Source organism: Heterocephalus glaber, unplaced genomic scaffold, assembly GCF_053883595.1.
Source record: "Heterocephalus glaber isolate CG9 unplaced genomic scaffold, H.glaber_assembly_v1.0 deba00001606, whole genome shotgun sequence".
NCBI lineage: Eukaryota > Metazoa > Chordata > Mammalia > Rodentia > Bathyergidae > Heterocephalus > Heterocephalus glaber.
Genome location: NW_028258377.1, coordinates 11267783 through 11295596, shown reverse-complemented (window position 1 = coordinate 11295596; position 27814 = coordinate 11267783). Strand labels below are relative to the sequence as shown.

At 45.2% G+C, this 27814-nt stretch overlaps 1 protein-coding gene and 2 pseudogenes across 1 annotated transcript; 2 read left to right on the top strand and 1 right to left on the bottom strand.

The window, feature by feature from the left end:
• Positions 1-374: 374 nt before the first annotated feature.
• Positions 375-6941, bottom strand: Tifab (TIFA inhibitor). The gene is given in 4 exon segments (XM_021243029.2): positions 375-1087; positions 1090-1442; positions 1979-2118; positions 6615-6941. Coding segments are annotated over 2 exon segments (543 nt in total). The 5' UTR covers positions 1433-1442; positions 1979-2118; positions 6615-6941; the 3' UTR covers positions 375-887.
• Positions 6942-17766: 10825 nt separating this feature from the next.
• LOC101705952 (acidic leucine-rich nuclear phosphoprotein 32 family member D-like) lies at positions 17767-18501 on the top strand (annotated as a pseudogene).
• Positions 18502-26415: 7914 nt separating this feature from the next.
• LOC147822925 (U2 spliceosomal RNA) lies at positions 26416-26639 on the top strand (annotated as a pseudogene).
• Positions 26640-27814: the final 1175 nt, after the last annotated feature.

Below are 27814 nucleotides of genomic sequence, written 5' to 3'. Positions count from 1 at the left end.
TGGACTGAATTCTAACCCATCCTTCTACCCCATGCCTCAAAGGCTAAGTCCTGAAAGAGCCCATTGCTCTGGGACACATCTTTCTCTGAAGATCTTGCCCTCGGGGCAGCCAAAGCTTTGCTCCAGTAGTGCCAGAGAATGGGAGAGTGAGAGGATGAGGAGAATGACAGTGACAATGAATTTCCAGGCAGGCCCAGCTCCCAGCTCCTATCCTGGAAGTCCTGAGCTCGCCAGTGTCCTTTCCAGGAATGTGAACCCTACCTTTCCAATTTCCTCTTACACCCCTTCCAGGTTTCCCACTGCTGCCTCTGCATGACAACGTGGCACGCATGTAGCCCGTCTTGGGATCAAGGAACCCTACTGGGTATGCCAGCTTAATGAAATACTTGCAGTTTATTAGACACAGGCTTCCCTAAGCCCCAAGTGCCTGTGGGTATTTGAAAGCTGAAGGTAACCTGGAGCTACCACAAATGTAATTGCTACATGTGTCCATGCATTCCTCCTGCAATCTCAAACTCTGGCTCTTAAGCAGCCCTCAAAATGAACAACATAAAGTAACTCCTAGTCAGAGAAGGGGGAAAATGTGGGGTAATGCTGGGAGGGGCCCCCGAGAACCCCTCAGGGCCTCTAAAAGAATATGACATTCTCATTACCTCTAGCCACAGAGGGGGCTTCCCCACCCCCAGGAGCTGCTCCATGATGCAGAATTGGTTCATTATGAGCCAGGCAGCCAGGAGGCCTTGAATGTCAAGCTTGCATGTCAGCCTCTCATGATGTAGCTCAAATATTTCAAGCCCTGATTTAGTATGGCTTGCTCTCAGAGGCAGAGCTAGCAGAGTGTGGTGTCTGGGGCCTCCCTCTAGGTCTGTTCCTTCTCCAGGCCTTTGCTAGAGAGGGTTGTTCTTAGTCTGAGAAGGACTGTGGAGATACTGCAGGTGACTAGGAGTCTGCATTCCTGAACCTGGGGGAGGTTGCTCCTATGGGATGCCTTCCCATTTATCACTCTCCTCAGCCTTGGGTTGGTAAATCAGGGGTGAGGGACTGAGATGGAAGCAGCAGACAAAGGCCTCTGGGGAGGTCCCTCCATGTGGACCACCATCTGGACATCACAGAAGGAGACTCTGCTGACGGTGCTCAGGGGGACTTGTTTCAGATGCCTCAGCGGCAGCCCCTTGACCCACACACAGCTCTTTTGGCTCAGGACCTTGAGACAAAAAGTCAATAGAGTGCTGCCGTTCTCCAGGTAGGGCTTCAGAGACAGGTGTTGGTGGGAGAATTGGGGCAGCTACAGCTGGAGGTCGGCATCCTGCCCCCGCCCAACAAGAAGTGGGCTGGTATTATGCTGCCACTGCTGGGGGACATTGGTGAAAGCAGCTGGGCCCAGAGTGGGGTGGCACAGGTTCACCTGTAGGATTATGAGTGTCCTCTCCATGGTCAAGATCCTGGGAAGGATGCAACACAGACATACCTCTGTGGCTTTCTGAGCCTGAACAGCCTGATCTCCTTAGTGACCCCTTGGCCACATCTAGCCAATCAGAGCCATACATCTATAGATACAGTCATTCTACCCAAGCTGGGTTAGAGACAACTGCTTCTACCTCTAGAGTTGCTCTGAGAGTGGGACATGCCACCTCTCCTCTCTGCATTTTAATTGTCAGTAATATAGGTATGCCCATCCTTCTGTGCAAGGGATAAAGCATACCAGCTTGCAGGATAGGACTTTGGTTGTCTGTTGGTAATTTGGAGACAACTGGCCTTGCTTCATATGATGGAAAGGGCAGAAATGCAGGCTACACCTTCCTTGCATCTGACAGCCACAGAACAAACCCTTGCTGAACTCTCCTTTGAGTCTGGAGCCAAACTAGCTGCAGCAGAAAGGAGATGTAATCAAGCACTTGCTCCCAGAAATACCCGGTGTGGAGAGGAATAGTGTTCCTAGCTCTGGAGGTATGGTGAGACACAAGAGAGTAAAGCTCACCTGCTCCTGGGTATCAGAAAGGCTGCTGGAGACCCCAAGGTGGAATACAAACAGCTCACCCCTTCCAAGGGCTTCCTGCGGGCCAGGTCCAGTGCTCAGTGTGTTCTCTTGCGAAGGGAACACGCATCCTGTCTTTGCCCCTGGGTGGAAAACAGATCCTGATGGAGAAGGTGGACAGTGCCAAGAGATGGCTCGCTAGAAAACCCACAGGGTCCATGGAGGCAACTGGTATTGTCCGTCACAACGGGAAATGCCAGCATCATTTGTCCCACAACTCTGTCTCCAGGAATTTGTCCTTTGGAATCTCACTGGCACACATGGGAGGCCATTTCCAATGCTCAGCTTTGTTCCTGCATGGATTTGAGGGACACAAACTCTCTGCCACAGCCACATATCCCATGTGGCCCAGGATCTGCTGCCTCTTCAAGGGGAACCAAAGGCTGAGTGCCATTGGGTAAGTAATACATTTTCCTAGCTCCGGGCTTTTGCCCATATTATTTTCTCTAAGGACACATTTTCTACTCCAGACTCTGTGTTTAAATACTGCTCATCTTCCAAGGCCTGGTTGTCAACTCTTCCATGAGACTTTTTTCCCTGGGGAAAGTGACCTCTGCCCTCTGACATAGCAGCAGAGAGAGCCTCCCTCACCCACCACCAATCCCTCCCCCCATATTTGCATTTCATGCCAGAGTTCTGTGGGCCTTTTCCTATCTTCCCCCAAATCCTCTCTTGTCTTCCTGGGGCCTCCCAAAGGCAGAGTGTGCCCAGCTTCTCAGTATAATAGCTCCTGGTCACAGCAAGTATCTGAGGATACATCACCCAGTTGGCTAAATGAGGAGAAGCCTACATATACGGTCTTATCAAGTACTGACCGACCTCTAATGGGAGTTTGGTCCTCAAAGACCATGGGACAAGAGCTTGTATCAGGTGGCACAAAGTCAATACCACTTCTAGTCCTCATCTCTCTGTCCCTCCTGTCCCTCCTGTTCTTTGGGTGTGGTTGGTTAATGGGGACCTCCTGGTCTGACAGTGTAGCCTAGCTCTCTCAGGATATCCCTTTGCCCCGGTACAAAGACACGCATGTGCTTCTGCCCACATTCTCCTTTGGGCCCCTGCTTGAAGAAAGCCTCTCCCAGAGGTAGGGATACAGGCTGAGTCCAGGACAACTGGCCTGGTCAGGAACTGTGTTCACTCCTAGAAGCCAATCCTGTAGTTCAGGGACCGTGATAGAATCCATCAGAAAGGATTCATGGCTGCTCTGTGTGACCTCACTCTGCTCTGATGTGCTATTTAGAGCTGACAGAAATCAGCCACCAGAGAGAAGTCCCTGAGAGGCTTTCTCTTATCTCTTGGATCCCAACTCATCTGAGGAAACAAACCCATCCCTCATGATCCTGCCTCTGGCTGAAGCAAGAAAAGACACCCAGGTGTGTGTGTCTGGCAAGAAGCCCTCTCTCAGCTTCCCTGTGGGTTCCAGTCCCTCTGACTTCACCTACATTGTTGCCAGGGGCACATCTGGCGTTAGCCCTGCAGCTGTGAGCTCTCTCAAGGGAGTGGGTCTGGGTGGGGGCGAGCCAGGGGGGCCTTTTATGGCTGCAGCTCAGGAACATAATGTGTCAGAAGTCACTTCAGCTTTGTTTCTTTCTTCCTTTTTCCCTTTAGAAAAGAAAATGGATGTGTAATTTTCCATTGCAGAAGTGCAACCCACTGCTGAGAGCTGGGGAACCCCAGCCTGGAATCCCATCTAGGAGGAGCCTCCTGATAGGTGGGGCTCTCCTCTGGGTCACAGTGCTGCCAGCCTGTACTACTCTGCCCCAGGGTATTGGCAAACTTCCTCTGGCCCTGGCTGTCCAACAAGGCAAAAGCAGCCCTGGTGTGTTAGAAAGGAGGCATTAGTGGGCAAGGGGCTATGGGAAGGGACCCCCCCTAGGTTCTGAGAAGTGCCTTCTGGCTGAATTAGGATTGGCCTAGGAAGTTGTGGTCAATGGTGGAATCCCTGGAGGGTCTCAGGAAAGGGCGGGGGGACGGGGAGGGGAGAGAAGAGCCACTCCCAGGAGGTGGCCTTTCTTGAAAAGCATCTGGAAGCTGTCTCATGCACCCACCCCTCCTGGCACTGCTGGTCTGGGAGCAGTATGGTGGGGGTCAAGGTGGACACTTGCCCAGCACTATGGGCTCTGACTGGATGATGTTATAGGTGACAAAAGACATGAATCCAACTTATAGAGGGGCAATCAAGGCACTAGGGAGAGGCAGCCTCAGAATGAATGGACAGTCATAACCCTATCTCTTTCTGCCATCAAATCCTGGGCATCTTGGGGCCTCTAGGAGGGGTGCAGGCCAGGCCACCCTAGCAGGCTGCAAATGTCTTCCTGACTTGCCTCATTACCTCCCAAGCCCACCGATTTTTCTGTTCTCATGAGTGACTCTGGTGGCTATTTGAAGTCCCTAGCCTGTTTCCTCTATTTTGAGCATTTAAGTCTTCCTTTAACACTAGTGGGTTGGTCAGAGAGATCTGAGCATGAATAGTTGTTGCTACAGAAGGGTAGCAATGGAAGAGTCTCTGGGAGGGCTTCCTGGAGGAAGAAGACCTTAGAGCCAACTCTGAACCTCAAGGCTAGAGAGGCTGGCTGCCTAGCAGTTAAAGGTCTAGATTATAGGCTTTGAGGTCACTCACATCTGATTCAAATTCCATTTTAGGACCTGCCTCATCTTGGGTGAATCTTTTCACCTCTTGGAGTCTCAGGCTTTCCATCTGTAAAATGGGAACCATAGGAACATCTATTTCAAAGGACTATTGTGAGTACTCAGAAAAAAAGAGAGCATTAAAATGCTTAGGTATTATTATGATTGGGATACAGAATATCCCTCAAAAAACTCATTGTGTTGAAGGCTTGGTTGGCAGTTGATGGGCTTTGAGAAGTGATTGGGTCACAAAGGCTCTAACTTTATTAAATGGATTAATCCATTGATGAATTCATTAGCGAAATGAACTTATTAGGAGATAGACCCTAATGAGATGAGGCAGGTTAGTGAGGGGTAAGGCTTTGAAGGGTATGTTTTGTCCCCTGCCCTCTCTGATATTCATTCCTATTCATATTCTCTCTCTCTCTCTCTCTCTCTCTCTCTCTCTCTCTCTCTCTCTTTCTCCCCCTCCCTCCCCCCTACTTTCCTGAGCTATGCCATTCCATCATGATGTTTCTACCTCACCACAGGCCTAAAAGCAATGGAGCCGGTTGTCCATGGACTGAAATCCCTGAAACCGTGAGCCAAAGTGGGTCTTTCTTCTCTTAAGTCCATTTTCTCAGGTAGTTTGTCACAGAGAAGAAAGCTCACTAGCCCATGTATGCTGCCTGGCATAGAACAGAGCCAACCAATGGGAGCGTACCTAATGGATTAATGATGAAGTTTCAGCTCCAGCTATGGAATACAGGGTAACAGACAAACCTTCCCACCAAGAACAACTACAAATGATGGGTTTTTAAAAATCGGTTTGAAAGGTATTGGAAAACAACAGGGATCCAGGACTTGAAAAGTCAAGACCTCAGTGAGAAGGAAAACCTATTCATTTAATGAAGCCTGACATGCTACCCTCTTCCTTCTGAGGCATTTACAAATTTAAAAGTAACATGGGCCCAGAGTCTGAGCAGAAAGTGGCAGCTGAGAACTCTCAGGACAGGGGAGACACACACTGCACCTCAGGACTCAAAAGGCCAAGAGCCTAGGTAAAAAGAGAACCACAGAGAAGGGAGCTTGCCTTTCTGTTCCACCCTTAAGTCACCTGCTGGTTTCAAAGCTGGGGGAACGAGAGGCTGAAACCCCAAGTACACAAGAGCTAAAAAGCTAAGAGCTAAGCAGAGCCTTTGGCAGCCATGGCACTAAAGAAACTAAAATTGGATTCCAGGGTCAGCCAAAGGAAGGTCTTGTTAAACACCCTGGGATTTCAAATGAGACTCCATAGGGTACTTCTAGAACTAAGGGTAAACCAAAATAGACCAGGTCTAAAGAAGACTGCAACCTAGCTTAAAATGATCTCCATCTCTCTCCTTGAGTTACATTCTAGAAGAAAAGTAAATGTTTGCTAGACAAAGTTACAACAGGCCTCTACAATTTTTCCTGAACAACTAAATTTTATCCACAATTAATAAAAAAATTGCCAGACATTCTGAGATACAAGATGCATTTTCTAAAACATGAGAGAACAAATAGAAAATAGAAATACCCTCAATACACACACACACACACACACACACACACCCTGGACAATTGTTCATAGACATTTTATTTTACTAGCCCCAAACTAGAAACAACCCAAATGTCCATTAATGGGAAAATTGGTAAACAAATCACAAAATATGTATATCATGAAACATTACAAAGCAATAGAGAAGAGAATAAAATAATGATACATGTTACATAAATGAGTCCCAGGAATATTATATGGAGTAAAAGAAATCAGGCACAAAAGGTATAGATTGTACATGAACAGGAAAACCTAGCCCATGTTAAGTGATAGAAGTCAAAATATTGGATTACCTTTACAGAGGAATTGACTAGTGTTATCAGCTTGCTATAGCTGCGATACATAACAAAATACCAAAAATTAGGTGGCTTGAACAACAAAAATTGATCGGCTTACATTTCTGGAGAGTTGAAATTGAAGATCAAGGTTTTGACAGGGTTGAGTCCTTCTGTGCGTTGTATGAGAGAATGTTTCTTTACCTTTGCCCTGCTTCTGGTGGCTTGCTGGCAACTGGTGGCATTCTGTGGCTTGTAGGTGCTTTATTCATATCTCTGCCATCCTCATCACATGGTGTTCTCTATGTGTATATATGTGTTTCCAAATTTCCTCTTTTTATGAGAACAACAGTTGTACTAGATCAGGGCCCACCTCCATGACCTCATTGAAACGGTCAATAAAGATACTATTCCCAAATAAGGTCACATTCTGAGAAACTAGGATAACTTCAATACATGAATTTGGGGAAGAGGGGGCACAATTCAACCATAACACCTGGAATGCATCATGAGAGAATTTTCAGCAGTGATGAAAATGCAGTGGTGAAATAGTGTGTACAGACAGAAATTTATCAAGCTGTGAACTTACGATTTTACATTTTACTGTATGGAATTTTGCAGAATAGTTTTGCTTCCTTAAAAATTCTCTGTGCTCCACCTATTCATACTCTAATCCCTGTCAACAACTGATATTTTTATTTATTTATTTATTTATTGGTACAGGGAATCAAACTCAGGGCCTCGAACTTGCCAGCTAGGCGCTGTGCCGCTGAGTTACATCTCTGGCCCAACTGTGGAGATCAGATGGGAAGAATGAGGCTTAACTGGTCTCCTCTGTGAGCACTGAGGAGAAAGAGGGCAGGCAAGCATGCTAACAGGCTGCAGGGAAAAGTAAAAACACCTGAGGTTAAGTTGTTTACCTGGAGAAGTACCATGGAGGGTGGGGGACAGATGAATCCTGTGGAACCGTAATTGCTTGTCCCCGTGTCTGAGTGAATAAAGCCAAGGTGTTCCAATCACTGGGGGCTCTGTGTCAAAGGGAGACATGAGCCCCACGGAACCCCAGATTTTAACCTGATTTTGTGTCTCTTTATTTTTTATCTCTGTCACCCCTTGGTCAAGTTTGAGCTTGTCGGCTGGTTCCTATACCCAACCACTGATATTTTTAGTGTCCTCATAGTTTTGTCTTTTCTCAGAGTACAGTGGACCCTTGATTTATGAACTCGATTGTTTTCCCAGGCCTGGTTGTAACTCAAGTTGGTTGTAAGTCATACATTTGAGATCTGGATGTTTACCTGGGTACACAATATAGATAACAAGAGGCAGATGAATCTTCCATTAATCTAATTAACCTAAGTTGTTCATATGTCAGGCTGGTCAGAACTTGAGGATCCACTGTTTCTTATAATTGGAGTCATACATGTAGCCTTTTCAGATTGATTTCTTTCATTTAATAATATTTATTATAGTTCATCCATGTCTTTTCCTAGCTTGATAGTTTATTTCTTTTTAGCACTGAATGATATTTCCCTCTCTGGCTGTACCACAATGTATTTATCCATTTATTTATCCATTCACCTACTGAAGGACATTTTGGTTGCTTCCAAGTCTTGACAATTATAAATAAAGCTATTTTAAACATTGGTATGCAGGTTTTTGTGTGGACATGTGTTTGTTTGGTATGAGCGAGAACTACAGGATTGTATGCTAAGAGTATGTTTAGTTTTGTAAGAAACTGCCAACTTGTCTTCCAAAGTGCTGTACTGTTTTGCATTCATAATGAATGGGACTCCGTGGTGCTCTGCATCCTCACCAGCACTGACATTATCCATGTTTAGATTTGCATTATCTTAATAGGTGTGCAGTGGTAACTTATTGTTTTAAACTAAGGACATAAGATGTTGAATGTCTTTTAAGTATCTCTCCATCTTCTTTTGTGAGATGTCCAGAACTTTTGTCCATTTTTTAATCTAGCTGTTTGGTTTCTTATTGTTGGGTAATAATTCTTTATCAAAATTTATTTTTTGTAAATATTTTTACCTATCCTGAGACTTATTTTCTTGTTCTTAGGAGAGTGTCTTTTATTTATTTATTTGTTTATTTAGGTTGGGGATCGAACTCTGGTCCTTGCGCTTCTATTTTTAAATCAATACTACACTGTCTTGATCATTATAGTAAATCTTGAAACTGAGAAAAGTCAATCCTTCCACTTTGTTCTTCTTCAATATCATGTTGACTATTCCGTGTCTTTTGCTTCTCTATAAATTTCAAAAATCAGTTTGTTAATATCCATAAAATAACTTAGTCGGATCTTGATTTGGACATTGAATCTAAAAAGGTGGAAGAACCAGCATCTTGGCAATAGTGAATCTTCCTATTAACGAACATGAGTTATTTCTCCATTTAGTTCTTCCTTGATTTCTCTTAGATATTTTTGTAGTGTTCCTGACATTGCTGTTACATGTTTTTTAAGAGTTATATCAATATTTCTTTTATATGGGTGCTAATGTAAATGATGTTGTATTTTTATCTCAAATTCCTCTTGTTCATTGTTTGTAGACAGGAAATTAATTGGCATCTTTATATTAATCTTGTATCCTGAAACCTCTTATAATCATTATTTCCAAGTTTTTTAGTCAGTTCTTTCAGATTTTATACTTAGACAATTACATCATTTAAAAAAAATAAAGTGAATTTGATTTTTTTCTTCCCAATATGTACATATTCGAACTCTTTTTTATTGTCTTATTTCTTTAGCTAAGACTTTAAATATGATGTTGAAAAGGAAAAGTGAGAGGGAACATCTTTGTCTTATTCTTGAGTGGAAATTTTTCTGGTTTCTCATAAAGTATGGTATCAAGTTGTAAATTTCTTACAAATTTTCTTTTTCAAACTGAGGATGGTATACTGGGCATAGTGGCTCAGGGCTGTAATCCCAGCACTTGGGAGGCTGAGGCAGGAGGATTGTCATGAGTTCCAGGCCAGCCTGGGCTACACAGTGAGTTCAAACCCAGCCTGAACTACATAGCAAGATCCTATCTCAAAACAAAAAACAATAATAAAACAAAAATTGAGTGTGATTCCCTGTTTCCAGTTTTCTGGAGACAGTATGCTTAATGAAAGTTGTACCCTCAATCAGTGCAGATAGCTGCATCTCCTTGATGGGTGGATGGATAACGGGAAACCCAAGTAGCCACTGAGATGTGTCAAGGCTGCAAGTGCACATGGAGTGGAATCTGCTTCACCTAATGCGGCTTGCCATGTTTCGGAGTCTTTCTCCACGTTGGTCTCCTAAGCCCAAAGATCAGCTGACCTATTGAGTGCCCCAAAAGCACACAAAAGGGCCTCCTCCTCAATGCTCCCTGTGTGCTCTGGCCTTGTGGTCCAGACAGGACCTCAGTGATACTCAGATATTCCTGCCCATCAACAAAGCAGGGTGGAGGCAGAAGCCTGGCTGGGGACCTTGCCGTCCCTAGGTATGTGGCCCTGGGCTAGTCTTACCCCACCTCTGGACCTAAGTTATTATCCCTTGGGGCTGGGACAACCCCACCACAACACCCTCAGCTGCAACTGTGCCTCCATGAGGGCAGGGCTTTGTCCACACTCACAGCTCTGGTGTGGGATGGTGTGTGGGCAGAAGAGATGTGTTTAGTCTTTGTGCCCTAAATAACTTGAGTCAGAACATTTCCCACAAAGAAAGAGAACTGAAACAACCAGGGAATTCATCTGGCAAGGGAAGTCCTGCCCAGGCTCTATCTTCAGGAAGTGCCGGGGTGTGAAGGAAAGGTTTACGAGAGATACCAGTAGCTGCTGCTGCCTTTCCAGATGAGATGGGACCAGAAGTGAGCAGGGAGGGTAAGATCTGGGGAGTGGAGATGTGGCCTACCCAATCCTGCTGGTGCAGGCTTGTAGGAACCAGCCTACAAGCTGAGCTCGAACCTGATCAAGAGATGAAAAATAAAAAGATACAGAAACAAGTTAAAATCTGAGGGGCCAGGGCCTCATGTCTCCCTTTGACACAGAGCCCCCAATGACTGGAACACCTTAGCTTTATTCACTCAGACACGGGGACAAGCAATTACAGTTCCACAGGATTCATCTGTCTCCCACCCTCCACGGTACTTCTCCGGGTAAACAACTTAACCTCAGGTGTTTTTACTTTTCCCTGCAGCCTGTTAGCATGCTTGCCTGCCCTCTTTCTCCTCAGTGCTCACGGAGGAGACCAATTAGGCCTCATTCTTCCCATCTGATCTCCACACAGACCTCATCCTGCTTGCCCTCTTGCTGTGACTGCTCTTGTTGGCTGGTAGGCATCTGATGTTGAGACCCTGGGAATGTTACATCAGGGAGTAGATAATCTCCATCCTCTGCTCTTTGGAGAACTCAGAGACAGAACAACAGCCTCTCCAAAGCTTTGCCTGAAACTCTTACCCCAGGGCTTTCTATAATGTTAGAGCCAGGCACACTTGGGTCTGAGGCTTGATCTTTCATGTAACAACTGTGTGTCTTCAACCAAGCTAGGCAGTCTCTCTGAACCTCAGTTTTCTGCTATTTACATAAGGAAAATTAGTGCAGACAGCTATACCTCCTGGATGGATGGATGCATGGATGTATAACTGGAAGCCTGAAAGCCACTGGGAGATGCAAGGCCAAGCAGGAGACAGTTGGAAAGCTTGAGATGTGTGTGGCGGGTCTTGAACCACTGGAAAGTGTGGGGGAGTCTTTGCTTCTCTGACTCAAAATATGTGAAAAGCATGCAGAGAGGTGACAGACAAAAACTGCTCCTAGCAGAACTTTTGACTGTAGAGGAAAAATGCATCCTGGGAAGAGCAGTTGTCAGAAGAATCTAATCCAGCCTGCACAAATTCTAAATTCTCACAAGGCCTGGGTTTTTGCTTAAAACAAGCATAGTTTTTTACTTTAATTCCTAATGTGTGAGAGTTTCACTTTAAATTATAATGCAGTAAAAGAGTTACTCTAGAAAGCCGCCAGACTCCTGCTGGTCCACATGCCCCTGACAGAGGAGAAGGCTGCCTATGTTACACTGTAGAAGTGGAGGCTCAGAGCAGTCAGCTGACTTGCTCAAGGTCATACATCTGGGAGGTGTCAGAAGAGGATCTGAACCCAGTTGCTGGGGATTCCTGAGCCTAATCATGAAGCCCTGGTGCCTCACAGGTGGTGTTTTCTGGAGTCCAGCTGCCAGGCCTTCTGCAAAAGTGTGACACTCTGGTCAGCCAGCAGGAGTGCTCCTTGGGGAGAGGGCCTGCTGCCAGCCCTTCACAGCTGGTGGCCACCAGGTGGCAGCATCCTGAAGCCCAGTGACCTGCTGGGGGTGGGGGTGGGGTGCAGTTTAAAAGCCTGAGGGAAATTTACACTACTGGAAGATGTGGGGGTGTCCTTGCTTTTCTGACTCAAAACCCCCTGACATGGCCAAGGGAATCCACTGCAAACCCACTCAACTCATAATGAGCCTGGAAGTAAAGCAGGAAGTGAGAGCATGGGTTGCGTGGAGCAGTGGGTACTGGCACAGGTTAAATAACCTTGCCCAAGGATGCAAACAGTATGCCAGCAGAGTGAGGATGAGGAGCCAAGCTTACTCATTGTCTATGAAATGGGTTAAGGTGATCAAGTCAGTGAGAGGGGCCCAGAAGGGAAATGCACCTAAAGCTTGGCCCAGGCTGGGTTTGTACACCAGGAGCTCGAAGCTCATGTGATGGAGCTGTTCTTGGGATTGCCAGGAAAGAACTCTCTTCCCTCACTGGCTCTGAGGGGAGGAAAAAGCCCTAATAAGACAGAAACTGTGGACCCCAAGGATGAGAATGGCCACCAGGGGCCCCTCCTGGAGGACCAGGAGTGTCCCCAGGCCTGCTGGTGGTAGGAGTTGGGGCACTTCTGGGTGTGGTGTGGGGCCTGGGAGAGGGAGGTGGAAGGCCAATCTCTTGCTTCTAGAAATGTTTCTGCCTCACTCTGATCTATGGCCTTGCCTAACAATGACAACTGTGATATGTTTGAATTTTAAAACAACAGTATAGATTTGTCTTTTAGTGACTCCTGACTAAAGGCTGTGTCCTGGCTATGCTCTTCTATGATGTGTCTTGTTTAATCTTCCTTGCAACTGAGACAGGTTCTAGTTGTCATCTTATTTCACCAGTGAGAGTGAGGCACGATTAAGCAGCTTACTCAAGGTGATCTGGATATTAAGCAGCAGAGCTACCTCTAGAACCCAGGTCTGATTCACAAATCCTTACCCCTCAGCTGCTGTGCTGTTCAGCCCCCAAGGGGGCAAGTCCTTTCCTCACCCCATTCAGATAACTGGGCTGGGCTCCTGGTCTAGACCTGCTGGGAAGCAGATGACTATGGAGTGGCCCTTACTGCTTTATCCTGATGCATGCCCTCCAAGCCTCCTTGCTGAGGTGGGGCTGGCCAGCAGGACCTGCTTGGCCTCCACCTGCTGAGGAGCCTGAGGTAGGGAGAGAAGGGAGAGGAGGGGTCCTCAGGAGCTGCTCCCATTTCGGTCCATGTTCCCTTCTGAATTCCAGGATTCATTGTTAATCCCTATTTAATTATTGTTCCAAATGCTAAATACATGTCAATTTTACTTCATGCTAAATCCCATAATGCTTGGAGGCCTGCCTAGAGACTGGAACAAACCTGGGGAGGGGATGCCTGGGAATTCCCACAGCAATCAGGTCACATGGGGCTGGTGACCTCAGGCCCACAATTAGCTCACACTTTTGACCTTATTTTATTCATAGAGCAAAAGAGTCCTCCCTCAGTCTGCCTGGGGAGCAGAGGCTTGGGCAAGAGGATTCTTGCACCCTACTCTATGGGCTATCTCCTCTACATTTTTTTTAAAAACAGGGCCTCACTATGCAGTTCAGGCTGGCCTTGAGCTCACTATGTAGCCCAGGCTGGCCTGGAACTCATGGTGATCCTCCTGCCTCAGCCTCTCAAGTGCTGGGATTACAGGCTGTCTCCCCTACCTTTGTCCAAGTGTCCAGATCAGTAGAGGAGCCAGAGGACAAGAAGGGAACTTGCACAGGAGGTCTTAATACATTTTTAGCTACGATTCTGGTGTATCAGAGACCATGTGATTTATAATGAACAGAAACTTATTTGGCTTGTGGTTCTGGAAGCTTGAAAGTCCAAAAGCATTATGATGCATCACCTGATGGTAGAAGGTAGAAGCCCAAGTGAGCATGCAAAACAGAGAGGATGGAGCCAGATTTCATCTTTTACCAGAAATCCACTCTTGAGATAGCAGCATCAATCCATGCACAAAGGCAGAGCCCTTCTAACTGATTTACCTCCTAAGGTCTCACCTCTGTATACCATCATAATGGCAATATAATTTCAGCATGAGTTTTGGAGGGGATTTTCAAACTGTTGCATGGGGAACCCAGCTCTACCATGAACACATCTAGTGGCAAGTGGCTTCACCTCTCTGGGCCTCAATTTCCTCAACCCTAGCATGGGGATGACCAGGCCTGCACAACCTTCCTTGTCCTATTGTCAACATCTCCAACACTTTGTGTGGGGCCATTTTCTCTTGGCCAAAAGGATTAGCAAAGGACTCCTTTATTTTTTGTCTGAAACCTCTTACTGAAGAAGCAGCATGAGTTTTAGAGGATGCAACTCCCCAGGAAAGATGGCTTCAAACACAAGATAACACAGATCAAACATGGGCTTTTTGTTTTAATCAAGTGAGGTAAAAACCTAGTATAAATACATTGTACTAAAATTTAGGAATATGGCCAGGCATGGTGGTACATGCCTATAATCCCAGAACGTGTGAGGCTAAGGTAGGAGGATTGTCATGAGTTTGAGGCTAGCCTGGGCTACCTAGTGAGTTCAAGACCAGCCTGGACTACAGAGTCAGACTCTGTCTCAAAATACCAAAATAAATAAAGTTTAGGAATAAAGAGTATTTTGAAATTAATGTGTATTCAATGGCAGATTTCTAATGTGCTATGAAAAAAAGCCCTCCCTGTGGGAATTTGGGTGGTTCCTGACACCTACACGCACTCTATCCAGATCTGATAGCAACAGGAAGGAAAACACTACTGACACTCTGCAAATAATTATCTTTTAGGTTTTAATTATATTGAAATATCCATAACATAAAATTTACCATTTTAATGATTTTGAAGTATACAGTTCAGTGGTATTAAGTACATTCACATTGTTTTACAATCTCTAAAATTTTTTTCATACTCATTAAACAAATCTCCCCATTTCCCTCTCTTTCCAGACCCTGGAAACCATCATTCTGCTTTCTGTCTCCATGAGTCTTACTACTTTAGATGCCTTATTAGGAGTAGAGTCATACAGAATTAGTCTTTTTGTGGCTGGCTTATTTCACTTAGCTCATTGACCTTAAAGTTTATCCATACCATAACCTGTGCCCAAATTTCATTTCAAAGGATTACTAGTGCTCTGTTGTACAAAGTGATTGCATTTTGTTTATCCACCGATCCACCTGTCAATGGATTTCTGAGTTGTTTCCATTTTGGCTATTGCAAACAAAGCTGCTGTGAACATAGGGGTCCAAATATCTGGTTGAAACTTTGCTTTCAATTTTTTAGTTCTACAGCCAGAAGCAGAATTTCTGGATCATAAGGTATTTAAATTTTCCAGTTTTCTGAATTGTCATACTGTTTTCCATAGTGCTGTCCTAATTTATTTTCAGACTTCCTCACCATCCTCATCAATACTTGTTACTTTCTTCTTTTTAATGGTAGCTGTGAGTGATGTATTGTGGTTTAGATTTGTGTTTCTCTGATGACTAGTGATCATAACTTTTCATACACTTGTTAGCCATTTGTGCATCTTATTTGGAGACATGTCTCTATATATATTTCTTATGAGATATGCGATTTCCAAATATTTTCTCCTATTTCATAGGTCACCTTTTCACTGTTGATTGTGACTTTTTATGCCTCAAAGTTTTTAATTTTAATGAAGTTCAATTTATTTTTTACCTGTGTCTCTCGTGTCACTTTTAGCCAAGAAATAATTGCTAAATTCAATGTCATGAAGCTTTTCCTCTGTATTTTTTCTAAGAGTTTTATGGTTTTTAGGTCTCATGTTTAGGTTTTAAATCCATTTTGATTTATTTTTGTATGTATGGTATAAGGTATCACATATTTGAATGTTTGTGTCCCTCAAGATCCATATATTGAAATCCTAACCCCTCAAGGAGATGGAATTAGGAGGTAAAGCCTCTTTGAGGTGAGTAGATTAGTGCTGTTATAAAAGAGACCAGCAGCAAGAGGAGGCCATCTAAGAACTAGAAAAAGCGCCCTCACCAGCAATTGAATTTGGTGGCACTTTCATCTTGGATGGCCCAGCCTGCAGAACTGTGAAAGATAAATTTACGTTGTTTTTAAGTACTCTTATTTTTTTTGGTAATAGCCCAAATGAACCAAGACAGTAAAAGTTCCAATGGACTAAGCCAATATGGACTATTTCCTATGAAGAATTTCCTTAAGATTTATGATTGAAGGTCCCAATTTACCATTTTGGACAATATTTGGTTGAATAATATATTTTACATACTTTATGATACAAATTTTAAAACTTTCAAATTCACTTTGTGGGTTTCATTAATTTTATATCACCATCTTTATATTATTTAAAATAGCACCCTGCACACTCAGCAGTGTGGATTGCTTTGTAACACTGTGAAGCTCAGGAAGGTGCTAATGGGTGGATGGAGGAACCACCTGTGTGGGCCCGTGCAGGCTCAGAGCTGGGGCCTGTGCCACCCAGTCATTGCACTTTCCCTGTATTCCTGGTGCCACAGATCTTAAGGGGAAGGTTATGTTAGTCTTGCTTTTCCCTCAGGACTTCCAAATAAAGCCATGGGCAGTCAGTCACCAATGAGCACTTTTTTGGTGGGTTTGTGCCCCAGACTCAGAGCTTATGAGCAGAGTTCTGAGCCACACTTAGAACCCAGTGTGGACCAACAGCATTTCTGGACTTAGGAATTTGGTTATAATTTAAGATTCTTTCTAGAAGGTCACTTCTTTAAAATGCTGGTCATACCTGAGAGGAACACTGATCTCCACTGTGTGCTATGCACCAGGAGAGGAAGTGTGAAGGTTCTGTGCTAGCCATGCTGGATGTGTGCTCACTCTTACCACTGCCCATGCTTCAAGCCATCTGCATCTGAAATAGTTGACATGCGCTGAAGGTGGACCTGAATTTCCTGAGGAGAATGCTGAAGTCACAGGGGGTTCTGTGCCAAGAAAAACAGCCTGACCAAGCTTTAAGGCTGAGAGCTTCTAATGCCGCCTCAGGAAGCCACCATCAGCACAGGTAGTACAATCTGGCTTGATTTGTTCAAAGCCAAGGAAAATCATTCTGGTAATTTCTACAGATTTGTTTTGCAAAGTATAATTGTCTGCTTTTAACACTACTTTATAAATTTAAATCAAATTGGAATTTCATATCCAGTGGAAGGCAGAAGCCTCACTTTGGAGGAGCTGAGGGACCCCACATGACCTGCACTTTAGTCTTGGGATAAAAAAGTGAGATGATGGAAATTTCTAGACTGGTGGCTTTGGTGGAAGCATTCCCAGGCCTTGGAACCCCTGGACCATTCCATGGTACGTGTGCTTTAAATCCATGGGATGAATAGTTGTCCGTGAATGGAAGGAAATGGGAAGGCAAGAGCCTGATGCTTGTCAGACTTGGCGGCTTAAGGGTGCTATCCTACAGGTCTATAAAACCAAATTCTGCTTGTGGATTTGTTTTTCTAGTGGAATTCCTGGCTCTCCTCCCAAAGACGAGGCTGGGCCCAGAGGGAAGCCAGTCTCCAGCATCCAGCTCTGGGGACACTGAGACAGACACTGCCCTCAAGTAGACCTAGACTGGTGCAGGAGACATAGTCTCAAAAACAAGTGCCACCCAGTAAGACAACTGCCACTGGAGGGAAGCATAGGAAAAGGGAGTCCCAGGAGGGCTTCCTTGAGTTGATGCAGGAGAGAGTATCCCAAGATGGGTCCTGTGTATGCAAAGGCTCACTCAGAAGTGCAAAAGAACAATGTGGGGGCCAGGTGGAGATGGTAGTCACCAGGCCAGTGCTGTGTGTGAGCCTCTATTTTTCCTCCATAGTTTCTCTCTGCCCCCCACCTACCCCTGCTCAGCCTGGCCAGGAAAGCACCGTAGCTGCTGCCTTAGCAGACCCTTGGGCAGGCCTCTTCCAATGCCCTCAGCTTGCAGGCAGAGTGTCTCTTGCTCCATCCCACCTCGGAGTGTTAAGTTTGAATATGAGTGACAAGGGGAACACAGACATGAAGAGGAGGATCCTCCTGGAACTGAGGAACTAGATCACAGAAGCTGCTCAGAAACTTATCTTGGACAATTGCAAATCAAAGGATGGGAAAAAACTTAGTGCTCAGTGGCTGAATTTGTAAACTTAGAGTACCCCAGTTTATTAATGTAGGCGTGATTTCAGTTTGAAATCTCCCCAAGCTACCTAGATCAAAAAATCTTGAATTCAGTCACAATAGAGCCTTCAAAGGTCTGGACACATTATCAGAAAAACTTTCAAATGTCACACATCTGAATTTAAGCAGAAATAAACTGAAAGATATCAGTACCTTGGAATCTTTGAAAAAGCTGGATCATCTGAGAAGCCTGGATTTGTTTAATTGTGAGGTCTACCTTAATGAGTAGAGCATAGTGTCTTCAAGCTACTGCTCCAACTGACCCACTTACTGTCTATGACAGAGAAGACCTACAAGCCCAGGGCTCCTAGGTGGAGATGGATGGTATAGATCAAGAGGAGAAGAATGAAGAAGGAGAAGATGAGGAAGATGAAGATGGTGAGGAGGAAGTTTGATGAAGAAGATGGAGTTGTAGAAGGAGAAGAAGATGAAGATGAAATCACCAGTGAAGAAGAAATTGGACATGATGGAGAAGTTGATGAAGTTGAAGATGAGGATGAAGGAGAGGAAGAAAAAAAGCAGGAAAGGCATAAAGAAAAGAGAAAAAGATTATAAAGGAGAAGATTAAGACTTCAAATAACCTGAAAAAACCCCAGAACTTTTCAGTTGGTTGGACTGCTCATGGATTTTGTAGCTGTTAAAAACAAAAAAGGTAGCAAATACAAATCCCTGGACACCCACCCACCCAAAGAGCCAAAGAATAGTTCCTATGACATTCCATCTTCCTCTATTTGGCCCCTCCTGGTACTCTACCACCAAGCTTGGGGACTTTGCCCCAATAAAATATAAGCATTGTTAGGTTTTCTTGTAAGACTTTTGAGTGTGGGTAGCTGTGATGATGGGCCAATCATCCATGGTTACCAGTTATCCTGAGATTGTGACAGCATTTTTACTTTCTGTGCAACCAAAAAGCTTTGTAAATAAAACCTCAACATTCTGGAAAAGAAGAAGTGCAGGAGAGCCTGATAGCTTTGGAGACCTGCTGCATGTCCTACATCTTAGGGTACAGCGAGATCCCCTCATCAAGAATATGCAATCTCTTTCCCCAGAACATGGGAAGTCATTAAAGAAAAGAGATCCAGTGTCTAGCTGAAAACTCTAGCTGCATCACATCCAGAGAATCTGAAACCTGGGTCTTTGAGAGGCAGTGTGGTTCAGCAGCCAAGACTGTGGTGTCAAGCGGATGAGTACCAGTCTCTGCTCCACCGAGAATGAGCCAAGCTATGATATTATCTCTCTCTGACACACACACACACACACACACACACACACACACACACACAGAGGCAAGGGCATACATGCAATTTTTATCCATGGCTCCTGGTTCATAACTCCCTCCCCAAGACAGGCCATAGAAAGTAGAATTTCTCTTCCCCATGGCAGGTAAAAGAAACTCTAACTTTTCCTGCCTTTCTGTCTTGGAACTAATCTTTTAAAAATTCTCTAAGGGCTGGAGTTATAGAGTTCTTGGGTAGCCTGTGTGACACCTTGGGTTTGACCCCCGGCACTGCAAAAAAACCAAAACCAAAAAAGAACAATTCTTTGACTTATCTTGTCTGATAATAGGATCACAAGAGTCATTTCAGAAAGGGTCCTGCCTCATAGTCCCAAAGAAGGAGAGTTGCAAAGAGGGTAAGGAGAATCTGGACAGGTCTTGCTTGGTGTATTAAATCAGGGTTCTAGAAGAACAGAACCAATAATATATACTTATCTCATTGAGTCACTTGATCAGAGACTGAAATGGCTTTCTGCAGGCTGGAGGGACAGGAAATGGGTAGCTGCCAGTCCAAGAAGGTGGGAGAGAGAGAGAGAGAGAGAGCAACAGGGCAGCCTCAGTCAGTTTGAAAGCCCTTTGGAGAGCTGCTGGTACAAGTCCAGTTCAAGAACTGTGGAATCTGGAGTCTAATAGCCAGGAATGACAGAAGGGAGGGAGGGAGGGAGGGAAGGAGGAAGATATCCCACATGTATTTAAGAAGGGCCCAGCATGAGCACATGTGACCTTCCCCCTTCTTTTTTTTTTTTTTTTTTTTTTTTGATACATCTGGGCTCCCAGCCCATTGGAAATTCCCATCTTCATTTAGGGAAGGTTCTCCCCATCCAATTTGCCTACTCACACACCAGTCTTCTCTGGAAGCACCCTCACTGACATACCCAGAAGTGTGCTTTGCCAATGTTCCAGGCTTCTCTCAATTCGGTCCAATTGAAAACCAAGAGTAACCATCATGCTGGATTTCCCCACACAGTCTGTTAGCATTAGATTAGACCCTTTTTTCCAGTTACATTTTGATACAGTTGTCCCTGCTTTAGTGCAATGATGTCTCCATAAAACCCCAAACCAAAAAGACAGGGTTTGGAGAGGTCTGGAGAGCTGAACATGTGGAGGTTCTTAGGGGGTGGGCAGAAGCTCTGGCCTTACTGTCATACTTCTTGTACATCTGCATTGTCATAATAAACCCGTAAATATAAGGGTTTCCCTGAGTTCTGTGAGCTGACGGAGAAAATTCATGAAACCCAAGGAGAGGCTTGTGGGAACCCCAATTCATGGTCAGTAAAAAGCACAGGTAAAACAACCTGGGAGTAGTGACTGGCATCTGGGAGTAGGGGGCCATCCTGGGGACTGAACCCTCAACCTATAGGATTGGACCTATCTATAGGTAGCATCAGAACAGGATTTTTCATTTGTTTGCTCTTTGCAGTGCTTGAGGTTAAATTCAGGGATTGACAGATGCTAGGCAAGTGCTCTACCATTGAGTTCCACCTCCAGCCCAGAACAGAGTTTAATTAGAAGATGCTTAGCTGGTGTCTGCTGAAGAACCCCACCCCCACCCCACTCGCTTATGGTCTCAGAAGTGATTTGTGCTGTGAGAGTATAGTAGGAAGAACCGAATCAGCATTTAAGTTTGTTTTTTCTATTCACTAGGGAATGGCGCAAGTTATTTAATTTTATGGAGCTGCTATCACTCATGGTGATGGAGTGAGAGTTAAGTGAGATTGTGCATCTAAAGCACAGAGCATGGTGTATGCACGGTGAGAACTTGATAAATATCCACTCATGTGACTTGTACTGATTGATTGAGGGCACCAGGATGAAGAGAGGCAAAGGGGCAACCTCCTGTCTTGTCTCTTCCAGATTCCTTATGTTATTTGTTTTGTTAAGTTTTTCTTTACCTCTCCTCTCCTCTCTTCTCTTCTGTTCTCCTTTCCTCTTTCTTCTCCATCTCCTTCTCTTTCTCCTCCTCCCCTCCCCTTCCCCTTCCTCCCTCTCCCCCCCTCCTCTCCCCCTCTTATTCCCTCCTCTCAGTCTCACCCGCCTTTCTCTCTCTAGTCCTATTAGAATGGAGTCTCTACTTATATAAGTATAAGCAGTGGCTTATACTTGCCTCACGTAACCGGCCACGTGTAACCAAGCCAAGGCTCATAATGGTGGCTCCACGGTTAGGAGCTCAGTTCCTTTCACCTTGGCCCTCTGCCAGCCCTAGAGTATGGCCTTGTCTAAATGGCCTCAGTGGTTCACCCTCCACATATCCACATTCCAAACTGTGCAAATAGGGAAAGGGAAAAGATACAGAACACATCCTTTCCTTTGAAAGGCATCACCCAGAAACTGCCCCCATTACTTCTGCTTGCCAGTGGCTACACCTTGCTACAAGAGTGGCAGGAGCCGTGTGCTCAGTGACAAAATGAGGGTTCTGTTATTATGGAAGGAAGGGAGAGAGAGGGTGGAAGACAACCGAGTATCCTAGTCCCAGCCTAATAGCAGAATCTTTCAGGGTTGGAAAGACTTCAAGCTTGTGCCTCACCCGGCTCAGAGCTCACATTCCCATCTGGAGTTTGTTCACGGCTTAGCCTTGCCTGCCAGGCTGGCTCCCCAGATCTTGCAGGGGAACGTAGGAGCACTACATTCAACCCTCCTTGCTCTGGGAGTGCAGAACAAGAGGACAAGGACAGCAAAAAGGACTGCATGTTAGCTGTGGGGAAGTCTTCATAGAGATTGGATTGTGAGCTATTAGCAGTGCACTGTGAACTGGAGAGGGGCTGAGGGTTAATCTTTGGGGATAGAGAAAAAGACAGCTAGAGGGAGGTAATTTAGTTTTTGAGGGTTTTTTTCCAATCAAAATATACAGTATTTCTCTGAATATCCTAGTTCTGAGAGGCAGGGTCCAAAATAGCTGGGGATGGTGGTAGACACCTGTAATCCCAGCACTCTGGGAGGCTGAGGCAGGAGAACCACAAGTTCAAGGCCAAGTTGGGCCACTTAGTGACTTAGTGAGACTCTGTCTCAAAATTTAAAGGGGGTGGGGTGGGGTTGGATGTAGCTCAGTGCAAAGGCCCCAAGTTCGATCCCCAATACCATAAAAAAGAGAAACAAAACCAAAGTGAAAGGCTTTGTTTTATTTTTATATCAGATTTTGAAAAGGTAATATATTCACATAATTCACAATTTTGAAAAAAATTTAAAAAAACAGAGAAAAAAGTCTGCCTCTCACATGTCCCAACAGGTAACCACAGTAATGGCAGTGTGCATTGCCTTCCTGAGACACTTTATCCATATCCAAGCAAATGTGGACCTGTATTCCAGCCAGCTTTCTCAGCTCTAGGCACTGTTTTGTGTCTTGCTTTGTAACAGTGTCCTTAAGACCAGCAACCCCATTCTTTCTGAAGGTTTCTCACTCTTAACATTTTCTCCCTGTCCTATGATATTTTACAAAGCTAGCCTGAGCCATGGAAACAAATATTTCATAGCCTTCACGCATGACATTTTTCACATGTGCTTTACAAATGTGCGTCTTCATTCTGAATTGAATGTTGTGGGAAATATGTCTTTTCCACATGGCCACTAGTATATAATATAAAAAGCATTTTTTTCCTCCCTCAGCCCCAGGAGAGAACTATATCATTAAAATGGGAAAGTGATGAGAAAATGAGAAATCCGGCCTGCAAGGCTCACTCGCCAAGTAGTTTTCCAGAGGCTTCATGGTTCTGCAGCACCTCGTGAACCATAAATCACCAATTGGGCCTGGTGAAGTTGTCACCCAGTGATTCACTGAGTGACATGGTCTATTTCTTTTTGGTGGGCATTGACTCAACGTGCCCTTGCCATGTAAGAGTTGGAGACTTATCTCAGAACCAGTGATTGGCATTGGCCTTTGGCTGCCTGCCTCCTGCCTGCTGTCAGCTGACCAGGGCCCTGGCAAAGCACATATTCACTATGGACCAGTCTGTCTCAAAGATATGCCTTGCAGAGCTGTGGTGGTTCTAGACACAGCTGGGGCCACCACGGCTCAACCCTGTGGAGGCAAACCCTTCGACTTATGAGTTTGCCACAACCATGGAATGCCACCGACACCTTTAAACATGGCCCAAAGCCACCAGCTCAATCTTGGCAGGCTTTTCTATGTGTTTCTCAAGCCTTGATCTGGCCTCCCTGGAAATGTGGGAAGCCTGGCTAAAATGCCAGGGCCAGAGCTTAGCAAATGCCACCCTTAACTCACCTCTCCTCCCTCTCTCTTCCCTATCCACTTCTACCTCTCACTCCAAAACAACATACAAGTCACCAACAAGTGTGTCTTAGAGAACCCAGCTTTTCCCTAGTCTCTTGTTCCATATGCAACCATGCTTTGCTTAACATCAAGGACACATCCTGAGGAATGTGCTGTTAGGTGACGTCACTGCTGTGCAAACATCACAGAGTGTGCTTAAACTAAGAAGACCACATCGCTGGGAGATACAGACCCGCTGACATATCTGTGGTTGTTGCTGAGTGAAATGTTGGTAAGTGGCTTTTGACTGCACTTTTAACTTTGTGAGTAAGGTTTAAATTTCTTGAAAAGGAGTCTAAGGTAGTATCCTGGCACCCATATTTAATTTTTAGGAACATTTCTATTAAAATACTCCTACTAACATAAGAAGGTATATAATTATGAGTGCTAGAGGGCACTGTTGGGCAACTTTGTATACTCAAAATTGCTTACCTGTTTTTTGTTTGTTTGTTTTTTAGTTTTTATTTATTTTTTATTTTTTGGTACCAGAGATTGAACCCAGGACCTTACTCTTGCGAGGCAGGCGGTGGAACCACTGAGCTAAATCCCCGGCCCAAAGTTTGTTTGTTTTTTAGGGCAGATTGATCAGTGGGGAAAGCTATTCCTACACTCAGCTCTCTGGGCTCCAGAAGAGTCCCGCCCCCACAGTCCCGCCACCTCATTCCCTCAGAGTCTTCACTCCTAGATGGCATTAACTCAGTCTACTTGACCCTCAGATGGCAGGACAACTGAAATGTGAATAGGGCTGGGTTTTCCTTTCTCCTCCTTCATTCTTTACTCACCAACTACCAGGGCCTGGGTGGCTTTTCAGACATGAAGTGAAGTTTTGCCCCAACACCAGCACTCTAGGAAATCAAGAACACAACTTTTCATCCAGTTCTGGTATTTGCTATCATTGTTGAAATGATTACTATCATAACTATTATTTGTGCTGAGTGCTTCTTCAAATATATAGTCGTATCAGTATTCAAATTAGTTATAGGGCTTTAATTCTGGGAATCTAATCCCCCTCATCCTGTAGGAAAGGCTGTCCTAACTGTTAGGAACCCAGTCTAAGCTGGATGCCACCTGCACCTGGCACCTTCTGCCACTACAGATTCCCTGTCCTCAAAGAAGAAACTTGTGGCTGCTTTGAGCCACATAACATATTTTAAACTTTTTATCTAAGTTGCCCACATTCCAAAATCAGGAGCCTGGAAATATACCCTGATTTCCAGCTTCTCTTGAGAAAATGGAAGATGTGGTCACTGTGGTGGGCTCATGTGCCCACGGGGCCCTGGGTGAGGAGCCAGGCATCTGCTGCCCCTCATGACAAGCTGGGTCCTCAGTCCCACTTTGCCTTAGGCCCTACAGGCCTGCCTGGGCTACTTACTCTACCTTCTAGGCTCCTGTAAGCCTTTGAGCTTGTAGCCTGCTAAGGTTTATGTTTAGATGTCCCTCCAAAGCCTCATGTTGTCATAGGCGGGGCTTTTTGAAGGTGGCTGGATCTAGAGTGTGTGATACTGAGATTAAGTGTATAATGCTTGGATCAAGGGTGTGTGATTACTAAATTAGTCCACTGATTGTTTTGGCCTAGTTTTGGGTAGGAGTAAGGGTGTCCCACCCTGGGTATGAGTGCTATCCGTCCTGAGGGTGGGTAGCCTGGTTAAAATAGAAGGGACATGGGCCGGGGATTTAGCTCAGTGGTTCCACCGCCTGCCTTGCAAGAGCAAGGAGCCAAGTTTGATCCCTGGTACCCCCCCCCAAAAAAAGAAGGGACAGAAAGAGGATCTCTGGTCTTTTGTCCCTTGTCACTTGCTGCCTTCTGCCTGGCATAAACTTTCTCCTCTGTGATGCCCCTCTACTGTGCCACACTGCCTTGGAGCCAGCCAACTAAGAACTGAAACCTCTACAAACTGTGAGGCAAATGAAACTTTCCTCCTTTAATTTTGGGTGTTGGGTTTTTTGTCTCAGCAATGAGACAAAAAACTAAGATATACCCTTGTGGTCAAAACATGACTTCTCTTGGTACATGAGCCCCCATAGGACCAACCAGATGGAAGAAATCACCACCAAGGAGCAGAGGTCCACAGTGGACAGGTGGCCTCTGCTGGGCTTGTGGCCCAGCTCTAAAGACTGGGGTGCATAGAGTCCTGGCCATGCCACTGTGTGGCATGCATGGTTGTGAGCACTTTATGAGTGTCAACTAATTTAATTTTCTCATATACTAGGGTCCATGATTACCCTCATTTTACCAGTGGAGAAACTAAGGCACAGAGGGATTAAGTCATTCATCCAAGGCCAGGTGATAAGCATAATCTGGCTTCAAAGTCTGTGATTTTGACTGCTCCACATGCTGCCTCCTGACAAAGAAACTCTGGAGCAGCCCCACAGCCATGGAAGCTGAGAACATGGGGAGCTCTCGAGGGGCCCCAGGAGTCTGGGTAGGAAATTGGAGAGCACTCTTGGGGATTCAGATGAGCTGTCTCTTGGTGGAAATTCTGGAAAAAACCCAGATGCTGGGCAAAGCCCTTCACACTTCATCCTTGGCCCTCAGAACAACTGAGCCACCTCTCTACCTGCCCCTTCCTCTCATCCCAGTTCAAGTCCTCCATATCCATGGTCTTCTTTAATCCTCCTGAACACGATCTCATGCAGTCTGTCCACACCATTGCATGAAGGAGGGAGGTCCTTCATTAGCCTGAAAGAACCTGTCAGTGATGCAAGTCCCCTTTCACTTTTTTTTTTCCTTTCACTTCTCTCCCGAAGACTTGGTGCTGGTTCTATTCCATTCTCCCTCCTTCATCCTGAGTTTTGGGCCCAGCTGCAATCCCCAGCCCCTAAGTGGTCTCTGCCTCCCAGCCTCTGAACCTGGCCATCCTTCAACCTCTGTCTCCATCCATCCGTCCATCCATCCATCCGTTAGATTCAGCTTTTAACTATGAAGTGCATTGCTTCTCTGCCTTTTGGCTAAGATCAAGCGTAGTAACTGTGAAGTGCAAATCTTCCAGTATCTCATTCATTTGGCAGCTTGATCTATGCACTTTGAGAGGAAAAATACAATTTCTTATTTTGAGTATATTCTCTTTTTTCTATTTGATATGTGCGGTTAGGTGCCTACACATTCTCAAATGGTTCATCTTTTGCTGCATAATATAGATGGGCCACATTTATTTTGATTTTTCTGTCCCATTTATTTTCTGCTATTTTGCTTAAGCTATAGCTTCTTTTATTCAATAGTTCAACACATACTTATTGAGGGCCTACTGGTCACTGGACTTGGCCCTGAGGATTCAACAGTAAACTCCTGGGTTGATGCATCAGTTTCACATTAATTTCTTATGGCTGCTGTAACAACTACTGCAAACAAAACCACAGTTCTGAAGGCCAGAAATCATTACTGGCTTGAAATCAAGGTGTTAGCAAGGCTCCTTCCAAAAGCTCTAGGGAAGAATTCATTCCCTATTTATTTTAGCTTCTGGTGATTGCTGACATTTCTTGGCTTGTGGCCGTGCTACTCCAGTCTCCAAGACCAACTTCAAGCTCCTCTGCAGTATCTTCTAAGGGACTTCTCCTCGCCACGCATGAACTGTGCCTCCACATTCCTCCTATAAGAATCTAGTGGTGATTGCATTTAGGGCCCGCTCAGATAATACAGAATACCCTCAAGATCTTTAATTTGATCATGTCTTTTGCTGTACAGCTTGATAGTCTCAGGTTCCAGGATTAGGCAGTCAGTGAGTCTTTGGGACCATCATTCAGCCAGTCATAGTCTGGAAGCCTTCCTTCAGGAACCTCCAATTTGGAGAGTCAGGAAAGGTAGAAAGAAACAAATGGGAGCACGATCATGCAGTAGGGTGGATGATGACTGTGTAGTCAAACTTCCCTGGGGAGACTCTGGTCCTATCACAGCTAAACCAAAAGAGACAGCAAACTAGAGAGGGTAAATGTAAATGCCCTGAGGTATCAGTCCCAGCCAGTCAAGGAACTACTTGCAAGCCAAGGAGAGTGATAACAGAGAAGGCTAGAAAGCTAGGGGCAGGGGTACCTATAGGCCTTTTGGGGCCTTGTAGGCCACAAGGGTCTAGGTTGTATTCCAGCACAGCAGGGAACCATTGGAGGACTGTCAGCAATAAAGAGACGTGAGCTGCTGAGGATTGTACCTGAGATGGGGCAGGACTAACTACAGCCCCTTACTCAGGAATCCCTTCTTGGAGAGGTAGAGGGTGGCAGGAGAGGCCATCTCTCTTGTCATACCAGGCTCTGCCACAGGTCTTGCTGGCCCACTTGTCCCTTGTTCTGGCACCTCCCATGCTCTGGCCATGCTGCCGAGCACTCGGCACCACACT